Below are 11,271 nucleotides of genomic sequence, written 5' to 3' on the forward strand. Positions count from 1 at the left end.
ATTACATTATTGGGTGAATATAATCATTTGTATTTTATGAATATGTATTCTGATGGATAAGACTACAATTTGAATTAAAATCATTTGCTGATTATCTAATTCAATTATCTTTACTAGGTATTTAAATATTATTCAAATTAATGCACTCCTGTTTAATTTCAGTGCTACATATATTTAGAATTTCCTATTCACAACCCACTTTATCTTTAGCGGTTATTTAATGGAAACCCCTTGTAGTTGTACAGTCTGACACCTTGGCAGATTAGAAAAAGACTGGGTGAACAGACTGGAGAGGTGGAGAGGTGGAGGGGCCCATGAACTACACATGCCAACAGGTGGGCTATGGTCTGTACCTGTGCGCCTGTAACATGTGCCTGTAACAGCTAACAAAGTAGCCAGTGGGTGCAAGTGTAGGACTGGTGTTTCTCATTTAAGTGGTGGTTCATGTGGTTTTGCAACATATTTATTTGCTGATCCAAAATCTATCAGTACTTAAGCTGCCACAACAATAAAACAGACCTTCATAATATGTCCAAGACCCTTCTACTGTGTTTTTAGGTTTGTCTTGTTTATTGTTGAAGCTCTTTGACATACGCTGAGGGAGATTCTGACTGAGCTAACAGTACTTCCGCCCAATTCAGCTCAATTTAGCCGAAATCTTATTTTAGATTTACTTCTTCTACAATATGCCATTTAACCGGTTTACTTTGAGCATCTTATTTCAATAACATGAAGGTTTGTGAAATTCAGCATGGAGATGGATTTTTCATGGCTGAGAGGAGCAGATGGGTTCGTCAGGGGTGTCGTGGGTAAGTAAGACTTTTGGGAGAACCATTTTCTCTGCTCAGGCACTACATAGTGTGGAGTGGAGTAAGGAGAACACCTGGATGAAAAGCCAGTTGAAATGGCAATAGTAGCAAATCTGCTTTCTGAGCAGAGCCATTTCTCCAAACAACTTATACAACTACTGATGTAGATTAAGCCACATATCAACTTCCCAACAGATTCCTGCCTATTAGTTTCATTATAATGTTATCACACAGACAATTTACCCAGTCAGGAAACCACTTATTTGCAGTTTGGACCCAAGCAACAGCAAGTTAACAATTAATTAACAGTTAATTAAAATAATTAAAGTAGACGTCGCTATCTTTCTTATGGAGGCGTGGTCTATCTTGAGGCGTGGTCTTTCCTGCGGGGGCGTGGTGTTAGGGAGAAGTAGTCAGGGAGTTGCAAACACTAGCAGCGTAAACACAGCGAAAGCGGAGTGTTTGTGTACTGCAGTTGTAGGAATCCTGCCTGCTCTGCTGGTCCAGTTTGCTGGGATACTCTGTGATCGCTCTGTGATCCCTTTACTCCCCAGTTGTAGGAATCTTGCTGGGATAATCCCTTTACTCTGGGCCTTCAGACAGCACCAACACCCTACTCTGCTAGCTGGGCTAGGCTAGCTAGCACCTTTGGCTTTGGACCTGTTTTTGTTTGTTTTTGTCGCAACATGAACGGAAACGAAGGTGCTGAAGGGCCGTCCTGTATCTGTCCCGTCCCCTGGTGAAGGCTCAGGCATTACGATAATAACAAGGTAATGCTGAACTGTTGGGAATGTCAGTAGCTAAGATAGTTCACATCCTTACATGGCTAACCTAGCTAACCTAACTAAACCTAGCTGATTAGCTAAAGACTTTATCTACTAACTTAATTTTGACTCTTGACTGCGAGCTGCGTGCATCCTAATCTTAATTAACCCAGATGGCTAGATTACGTTTATCGACTTAAAGATGCCACTATCTAATGTAGCCTGCTATCTTAGCCTAGCCTAGCCTAGTTTATCTTATCCTATTTTAGCTAGCTGGTACCAGCTCAGCTCTGTACGGCAGTAACCCTGGCAAACAGGCGTGCGCCTCACGTTCTCGCCAGGTGCTGAGTTCACCAGTAATCCTCACTAATCGATAAGTGGCGTGAAGAATGAAGCCCAATAATCTTTACTAATCAATCTGTTCAAACAGCTTGCAAACCTAGCCCGCTTGTCTCTTGTTATGCTGTTGACATGTTTTGTGGTTGTCGTAGTTTAACAGTAAATCACATCAGTATGTTCACTCAAGCGTCAGTTTCTCTCTTCCCTGCGCAGATCAGCCCGTATCTCCCTGGCCAGTTCAGGTCAGGATTCCCACTACAGTCTCCCACTGTCTTTTATAGCACAACTGCTTATAGTTCTCTAAGATATCAGATGATTTACTTACAGATCAAGTTAAAGTTTCAAGTTTGGTTTATTTGTCACATACATAGTCGTACACAGTATAACTCGCAGTGAAATGGTTGAGAGCGCTCTGTCCAAACTGAGGAAAAAGAAAACAGGGGTGCATAGAGGAATATATATTCTATATATGTACAAAAATATATTAACAATGTATGTACAATATATGTATATTATCTTTAGATACACAATGTACAATGTATATGGTTGTGTATATATATATGTACACAATGTACAGAATGTACAGATCCATTTTGTAAAAAGACATATTTACAGTTTTTATGTTACATGGTGGTAATTGAATATATATATATATATATATATATATATATATATATATATATATATATATATATATATACATACATACATACACACACAGTTATGTTACATGGTGGTGGTCCCCACAGTTTATCAGTTCGCCTGATTCAGGGCCCGAATGGCCTGTGGGAAGAAGCTCCTCTTCAGTCTCTCTGTCTTGGTCATCAGGGAGTGAAAGCGCTTCCCTGACCTCAACAGAGAGAAGAGCCTATTTTTGGGATGGGTGTAGTCCTTCACAATCCTCCTGGCCTTGGTCTGGCACCGCTTGTGGTAGATGGTCTGTAGGTCAGGAAGTTGCGTGTGAGTGATGCGCTCTGCTGAACGCACTACCCTTTGGAGTGCTTGTCTGTCCTGCTTGGTGCTATTCCCAAACCAGACTGTGATGTTCCCCGTGAGGATGCTCTCGATAGTGCAGGTGTAGAAGTTCCGCAGTACCTTGGAGGGCAGTCTGAAGTCTCTTAGGTGTCTCAGGTGGTAAAGACGCTGACGAGTCTTCTTTGCCAGGGAGTTGGTATGGCGGGACCAGGACAGGTCCTGCGAGATGTGAACACCAAAGTACTTGGAAACTATCTACTCTCTCTGATCCTCACTGGTTGGTAGTGCCACTCCTGCTTCTTGCTTCTATCCACGATCAGGACCTTTTGTCTAACTGACGTTTAGGAGAAGATTATTTTCCTGGCACCAGTTTTCCAGGTGTTTAATCTCCTCCAGGTAGGCCCTCTCATCGTTGTCTGAGATCAGGCCCATGACGACGGTGTCGTCAGCAAACTTGACAATGATGGTGGAGCTGGAAGTGGCTGTGCAGTCGTAGGTGTGCAGTGATGGGTATTAAGAACTACACTGTCCAGTTCATTTTGCTTCCACGTGTGTTTTCTTAGCCATTTTATTAGAAAGTATTTAACTCGTAAGAGATTTCCCATAATGTTCCGTTTTCATGTTAGAATTATTACATATTGCAGTTGAAAGCCAGTTTGTTTTTAGGGAAGCATCTTGTAATCCTTGGGGGTCTTGTAATATAGTGTTATGAAAATGTGCTGTATTATAATGCATCAGTACTAGTACTGAAACAGTGATGTGTGAGCAAGTGCTGTGTTTTCCAGTTCTGCTGTATCCTGTTTCTGATTAGGAGAAAGAAAACACAGCATGCTGGACGTGGGAAAGTGGCCTGTGTTTGCCCTGCTGTCCCCTGAGGAGCTCCGGCTCGTTCGGCAGGCCTGTGTGTTTGGCACTGCTGCTAACGAAGCACTCTACGTTACTGTCACTGATGAGGTGGGACGTGACCATTTAATCGCACTGTTACTGCGCAACACAGCCTCTTCTAAATATAGTCCAGTGGAGAATCTATAATGTTAGTTTACTAGATCACATTTTGTTTAGTGAAACATTTTGTTTCCAGTGAGTGTACAGTTAGGATGTGGAAGGAGGGAGTTTTCCTTCAGCAGGCACATACAAACGCGCACACATTGGTTGTATGGTAAGCAGATACAGGTACACTATATATATACACACATGCCTGCAAAGCTAACCCACACGTGTTTACACCATGTGGAGAACATTAGAATGTGTCTGTAGAGCCAGTCTGGCCGTTGGTTTGAACATGCTTTTAGATATAACAATAGCAAATAGTGCTGTATTCTTACCAAACTGAGCCTCAAAATAATCCCAAAGTACTTATTTTGGTTGCCGGATTTCTTTGTGGTATTAAGGTGTTGAATCGGCATTCACCCAGATGTACTGGACAGTATAATTCCAGGCCTTCTGGGTCTGATCACAGGTGTTTAACCCAGCCGTTTCTCTCTGAGTATTCACAGGTGTTGGTCCAGCTTTTCCTCGGAGTGTGTTTGCAGGTGTTTAATCCAGTCTTTCCTTTGGGTATTTTCGCAGGTGTTTGCTCTGGGAACAAACTGCACGGGTTGCTTGGGACTGGGGGACATGCAGAGCACCATTGAGTCCAGGCGGATAGACATTCTTTGTGGGAAAAAGATTGTGTCTCTGAGCTGTGGCACTGGACCACATGTGGTCATTGCAACTGCAGGTCAGTGACGTGCTTATTGAGTAATTAAATCAACCTCCCATGAGTTTAAAGATTTGGATCTTTTACCGTCATATTGATATTACTGGATTTCTGGATTTTCTAGCGTTTATATTCTCTGCAGAATTTTCTGTCTAATTTCATATCACTCATGTTGCCAGGAAAAGTAAATGACAAAGCACTTTAGTAAGTGGCTCTGGATCAGAGTGTCTGCTAAATGCTGTAAATGTAAATGTAGAGTCAGTGTGATGAATACAGGCTCCACTCCTTTGTCCCTCTGTGCCTTTTTTCTGGTTTTCTTTGGCTGAAATAATGTTACTACAGCAACTCTTTAGGCCTGAAAAGCAAATGTTAGGTTCGTTCTGTCCTGCAGAGTCCTAGCACACGACTCTCGTCTAAAGGTCATGGTGCACTCTCAGGCCTGAAAAGCAAATGTTAGGTTCGTTCTGTCCTGCAGAGTCCTAGCACACGACTCTCGTCTAAAGCTCACGGTGCACTCTCTCCCCCTGGTGTAGACGGTGAGGTGTACGCCTGGGGCCACAACGGTTATAGCCAGCTGGGGAATGGCACCACCAACCATGGGCTCACTCCTGCCTTGGTCTCCACCAACCTAATTAACAAGAGGGTGACTGAGGTTGCCTGTGGTTCCCACCACACCATCGCGCTCACCAGCGAGGGAGAGGTGTGTTCAGCAGTAATGGACTGATTACTGAATGAGCTTTGATGTGATTAGCACGTGCTTTCCTGTCTTTCATGACGCTGGCAGTGACGTCGTTCTTGGTGGTGTGCATGTGTTCAGGTGTTCGCGTGGGGCTACAATAACTCGGGACAGGTGGGCTCCGGGTCCACGGCCAACCAGCCCACCCCTCGCAGGGTCAGCAGTTGTCTGCAGAACAAGGTGGTGGTGAACATTGCCTGTGGCCAGCTCTGCTCCATGGCAGTCCTGGACAACGGAGAGGTGGCACACCCAACCTTATTGATGAACTACATCACTGTCGGTCATATAAATCAGTAATGGTTCTGTTCCTTGGGTCGTTTTTTAACCTGCTTTGTCATCAAGGTGTGTTTCTTTTCCTCTTCGTGCTTGTGACTGTATGCTGTGTGGGCAGACGTACGGATGGGGTTATAACTGTAACGGGCAGCTGGGTTTGGGCAATAACAGTAACCAACAGACACCCTGCCGGATCGCAGCATTGCAAGGAGTCAACATAGTACAGGTGAGGGAACACACAGGGGCACAAGCCATGGTACAGGTTTCACATGAGAACGACTGACTGGTCAGAAACTGACTGACTGGTCTACTCCAGAAAGGCGATTGTTATAATTTTTTATATAATTATACGATCTCCTTACTACCCAGAGCACTTTTACACATAGTTGCTATAGCACACGTGCGCAAATCTCACTACTACCCAAAAACATATAACTTGTATTCCAGTACAATGCTACACATTTACAGATGGTTTAATTCCCACCGATCCATGTTCTACTCACTCTGGATGAAAACAGGCATGTTTACTGAGTCAGTGATGGGAACGTTCCTGCTCTCTCCAGGTGGTCTGTGGCTATGCCCACACCTTGGCACTGACGGATGAGGGCTTTGTTTACGCATGGGGGGCAAACTCTTATGGGCAACTGGGCACAGGAAGCAAGTGCAACCAGGCATTACCCACACTCCTCAGCGTGGACAGAGAACGGTGAGAGGAACATTACCCACGCTCCTCAGCATGGACAGAAAGGTGGCTGTGTGTTATAGTGCTGAATGTGGGAGGGAAATCTATGACTGAACTGAGAAGTCTAGATTTTTCAGATTATTGTGTTTGGAGGCCAGGACAGCACTAGATCATAAATGAGGATATGTTCCTCCCTGCTCTGTTAGTGGATAATTTCTACACAATGTTGTCCAGACCAGTTCTGTCAGGTGTAGGGGAGTGTCAGAGTGAATCAGTGTTGTCACTGAACTACTGCTTTCAAAACGTCGGTTTGTGGGGTAGCGTGTAATTAGATACTGTCAGTTACAGCGGGCTGCTAACTCAACGTGTGCTCGCTGTGCGCATATATGCATGCGAACATGTGACGTGTGTGTGTGTGTGTGTGTGTGTGTGTGTGTGTGTGTGTGTGTGTGTGTGTGTGTGTGTGTGTGTGTGTGTGTGTATTGAAAGGTGCATGTTGACGCGTGTTTGTGCCTTCAGGATGGTGGAGGTGGCTGCATGTCACACCAGCCACACGTCGGCTGCTAAGTCCCAGAGTGGACAGGTGCTGATGTGGGGTCACTGTCGTGGGCAGGCCGTGACCCTCCCACACGTCACACACTTCTCCAGCACCGATGACGTGTTTGCGTGCTTTGCCACTCCTGCCGTCACCTGGAGGCTCCTCACTGTGGGTAAGCTGCAGATTTAGCTAAAACGGTTAGAGCCGCGTGCCATGTACTAATACGGTTTCCCAGAAGTGCTGTGCTTTCGTTTTTTGTCACTGTTGTGCTGTTGAAATTTATGTAAAACTGATCAATTGTTTGTTAGATGGAGATGACTATCTGACTGTGGCCCAGTCCCTCAAAAGAGAGTTTGACAGCCCAGAAATCTCAGACCTAAAGTTCCTGGTGGACGGAAAGTGTATCTATGTTCACAAAGCTCTGCTTAAAATCAGGTATGTCCAGAAACTGCCACCTCCTCTCAGATATTTTTGAGTAGTTGAAAGCTTTAAACAATCAAGATAAAAGGAAAACAACCAGTAGTCTGTCTTGGGCCAATAGAGCTTTAACCGCAGACATGACGATGCCTGCTTCAGGAAGTAACTCTGGATTCAAACCACGCTCTGCACGCTGAATGGACGTTCACGGTTTGTTGTGCTGATGCCTGGAAGTGTAAAACAAGCACGAGCCCTGTATCAGATGAGAAGTCCTAGAGTTTCAGCACCGGTGCAGGATCTGGGAGTCTTGGCCAGCGTAACGCTTTGACTTGCCCTCACCTCATCTGAGCTTTGTCACTCTGCTAGGACACATACCGGAGTTCTCACGAGCAGTGACGTTTCTGATCCATTCATTGCTAAGATTAAATAACTGTCAAAGAGTCAACTTTTATTTATGTCCTGTGTGTTGTTGAGCATTTTATATTTTTGACAAGAATGTCTGAAACGTTTGATTAGTTCCTTTAATGTAGCACTACGTTTTTTCCTGTGAGCGTTTCTGATCATCTAACAGGATCGATTGACTTCTGGTTCCATTAACTTGTTGGGTCTTTTGTGTGACTATTAAATGTATGTTCATATGTGCTGGAGAGTTGATCAAGGCTGTCTTTTTCCTATGAGAGATTTTTCATGTAGGTTTTGGTTCTTTCTCTATTAAAAGGTGCGAGCATTTCCGAGCTCTATTAAACGAGACTGATGAGACAGCTATAGAGGTCAGTCAGTTCTCGTACCTGGTGTACCGGGCGTTTCTGGAGTACCTCTACACCGACACCATCAGCCTGCACCCCGAGGATGCCGTCGGTAACCCCGTCTTGTAAAATGTCATTAACCATTTCTGTGCCAGGTTTCCTTTATACACTATTATGATTCTGTGTGTCGTATACAGCAGTTTGTCAAGACATGATCTTATTTACAAAATCCCGCTCTGATCATCGCAGATAGTGAAGGCCTCTGTCCTAGCCTGTGTCCACTAGCCTGGACAAATGGTGCTTACCATCTTCCTAACCGGGTTCCACGGGTCCTGGAATTTCTGGAATATCATGGAATTTTAAAAAGTATATTCCAGATATGGAATTTGATTTTTTTTTTTTTTTTTTTAGGCCAAGTCATGGAATATCTGGGAATTCAGTTTGTATTATCAGAAAAGTTTAGTTGCCGTTTGTTTTCTGTGTGATGAGTGGTTGCTATGGTTACCTAATTTTTCTGTGCCCATTTAACAAAGTCAGGCAGATTGACTTGGAGTGGGAACCCTATTGTCATTTCATTCATGTCCATTTGATTAGAGGTGTTTGTTTAAGGTTCTGATAGTCCAATGTGTCTCCACTCTGATCTAAAGGGCTTCTGGATCTTGCTACTTACTACAGAGAGACACGTCTGAAGAGGCTGTGCCAAGAAACCATTAAAAGGGGCATTTCAGAAGACAATGCAATCACACTGCTGTCTGCTGCTGTCAAGTATGAGGCACGGGTAAGCGCACACGCCCATACACCTGCGTCACACACACATCGTCAGCCAGTAATACAATATAAACTGTGTTCTCCTTTGTTTCTAGTCCGCCTGATAACAGTGACTTTGTAACTTTTAGATCCAGTGAGAACGTCAGAGGAGTAGGAATCACAGCTGTATGTTGTTCTTTGGCAGGACCTGGAAGAGTTCTGCTTCAAATTCTGTGTCAACCACCTGACTGCTGTCACACAAACCCAGGCCTTTGCTGACATGGACCACGACCTGTTGAAGAATTTCATTAGCAAAGCCAGTCGGTATGGGGCCTTCAAAAACTAACCGGAGCAGGACGGATTTCACGGGAAGCTGGAGAAGAACCCCGGACCGTGTTTGCCCATTCTTCTCACAAAGGTGAGACTCACGGAAAACCCCTGCACGGGTCGCTGTGCACTGTGCTGTGAGGCTGCGCGTCCAGGATGACACCAGGACCACTTATGTAAGCCTCTGCTGGAAGTCCATTAATCACTCGTAAAGGACTTGGACCTGGGCTTAGAATCTGGGACTTATGGACCTAACAGTGTCTGATCTGCAACAGATCTCTTTGCAGACGCTTTAGGAGTGACACGTTTCTTTTAGTGCAGAGGAGTAGATCTTCACACATCGCTACTGACAACACAGCAGAAAAGATGTCACTACACATCCAACCACATGCTTCCAGCAACACTAGACAAACGTAACAAAAACACACCGCTGAGCGTACAGATGAGCTCCAATAGCAAGCTCTCACCGCAGTTGACTTCAGCACACACTTTTATGTTTCTGGATCACCTTTTAAATAACAGACGTTCAATAACAATGGGAAAAATAACTTTTTCTATATGTTGGGGTTTCTTTCAGATTCATTATCTGATTTTTGTTTAGTCATTGCTTCTGATCTGCTGGTTTTCAGGGGTGACTAAGTGTTTAATATCTTCCTCTTGTACTAGCGTTTCCATCACATTCATGGTGTGAAAAGTAGAAAAAAGCATTTAACTAGAAACTGCTGCACGGTCAACCGTTTACTACTGGAGAGTTCATGTAAAGATTTACTCAACAATAAAAGACACTTCTGTTATGTTGGTGTTTTTACTTTTGCATAGTTTATATTTGCATATCTGCTGCTATTGTCCATGCTGCTCTCATACCATGATGCTGAAAGAAACATGTTCTACTTTGTTTGGCACAGTTTGTTGGTGTATAATGCCAGGAAAGGTCAACATTTAAGCCTATTGTCTTATTGTAATGTTTTACATCAGAGTTGGATATGGTTCTGTGAAGTGTTTACACAGAATGGTAATGAGAATTAAGCCTCTGTGTAAGAAACTGATCGCTTTTCTCCCCACTCTATACACTAGATTTCAGGAAGACAGTTTTCATAGTCTTTTGAATATTTATGTCTGCCTATTAATGCCAAGACTGCAATAAAACGATTTACTAATGTTTTTAAACCTGCATCCTGAAACTCACTCTGTGAGCCTGACTGAACTTAGCCGTTTAACTGTGGAGTTCCTTCATGTTGGAAGTTACTAGGTGTGTGTTTGGCCTGGTCTGCCTTGTCTTGTTTACAGTTCACTTTTGGGGAGAGTGTGCTTGTATAATTTCCTTCAGCTGGGAACGTTACGACAAGTTGACGGCAGCGAGATCCTCCACTCCATTTCTACCTGAACTTCTCCTGAGATTCAGTTGTTCTGAGGGCAAAAAGATGTTTGTTGTTCTCCATGTTAAAACAAAGGTTATTGTTAAAATAAAGGTTGTTTTTTTTTTGGCTGTCGTGGTCACTGTTAGTTTTTGTTTGCTATCTTGTACTTCATATAAATGGTATTAAAAATTTCACAAAACCTTTATTATTGTATTGACCGTATTTTGATGAAGACGTTGGGGAACTAACCATTTGTAATACGTTGGTGGGTTCAGATTCTGTGCCGTTTGTGGTACATGAGCTGAGAGTGCTGAGCTTGTTCATGCCTCTAGGGGGCAATGTTTCATTGGAATAGCTGCTCGTGAGATTCTGAAGGAATCATTGGATGGCTGCTGAATTACCTTTTGATCTTTACTGGGAAATTGTGTGTTTTTATTCATCATCCATCTAATAAACAATTTTTAAAAGGTGTGCGTCCTAGTTCAGGTGCAGCTGTTTCTTAGGAAGCATCAAGGTCAGGAGGTTTTCTAAGACAAGACCCCATCACTCTGCCTCTCCACATTCAGACTGTCCTAGGCTGTCTCCATGGCAGCAGTGGGATGCCCACTCTGAATAGTGCAGTCCTGTTGCAGGCATTAACCTTCATTATGTTAGGCCAGACCGATTAAGATTGGAGATGTGCTTCCCAGTGTGAGCAGGAGAGTAATGATGACCGTGGAGTTAAGTGTGTGAGTTTGGGAAGGTGGAATACCTGTTCTTCGGCGGCAAAGGGCTTGTAGTGCAGAGACGCCTGGTACACAGATACTGCAAGATGTACAGTGATAAGGGGTGATTTGTCATATAGTTTTAACTTTTATGCTA

General features: G+C 43.7%; 1 protein-coding gene across 8 annotated transcripts; it reads left to right on the top strand.

Moving 5' to 3' along the window:
- The first annotated feature begins 1,203 nt into the window (after window positions 1–1,203).
- On the top strand, window positions 1,204–10,613 carry rcbtb2 (regulator of chromosome condensation (RCC1) and BTB (POZ) domain containing protein 2). 8 transcript variants are annotated; one of them, XM_081700290.1, is made up of 13 exons: window positions 1,204–1,579; window positions 2,126–2,154; window positions 3,699–3,841; window positions 4,457–4,607; window positions 5,120–5,286; window positions 5,404–5,562; window positions 5,714–5,821; window positions 6,159–6,301; window positions 6,767–6,987; window positions 7,124–7,250; window positions 7,951–8,090; window positions 8,626–8,756; window positions 8,931–10,613. In XM_081700290.1, exons 3-13 carry the CDS (start codon window positions 3,716–3,718, stop codon window positions 9,069–9,071), a joined length of 1,614 nt encoding a protein of 537 aa, XP_081556416.1. In that variant the 5' UTR covers window positions 1,204–1,579; window positions 2,126–2,154; window positions 3,699–3,715; the 3' UTR covers window positions 9,072–10,613. The 8 variants fall into 8 exon arrangements, 5 of the variants coding, with proteins under 5 accessions (XP_081556416.1, XP_035390091.1, XP_026867818.2 ...); XM_035534198.2 differs by lacking the exon at window positions 2,126–2,154; XM_027012017.3 differs by lacking the exon at window positions 2,126–2,154 and having other exon boundaries at window positions 6,797–6,987.
- The last annotated feature ends 658 nt before the right edge of the window (window positions 10,614–11,271 follow it).

The sequence above is a fragment of the Electrophorus electricus genome, chromosome 17, assembly GCF_041902795.1.
Source record: "Electrophorus electricus isolate QZ-2024a chromosome 17, ASM4190279v1, whole genome shotgun sequence".
Classification (NCBI taxonomy): domain Eukaryota; kingdom Metazoa; phylum Chordata; class Actinopteri; order Gymnotiformes; family Gymnotidae; genus Electrophorus; species Electrophorus electricus.

What these genes read in the sequence shown, in the direction of transcription:
- rcbtb2 (XM_081700290.1), top strand. Translation starts at nt 3,716, where the DNA reads ATGCTGGACGTGGGAAAGTGGCCTGTGTTTGCCCTGCTGTCCCCTGAG. An exon ending in TGTGGTCATTGCAACTGCAG is followed by an intron (nt 4,608 to 5,119) that starts GTCAGTGACGTG and finishes CCCCTGGTGTAG; the next exon opens with ACGGTGAGGTGTACGCCTGG. An exon ending in AAGGAGTCAACATAGTACAG is followed by an intron (nt 5,822 to 6,158) that starts GTGAGGGAACAC and finishes TGCTCTCTCCAG; the next exon opens with GTGGTCTGTGGCTATGCCCA.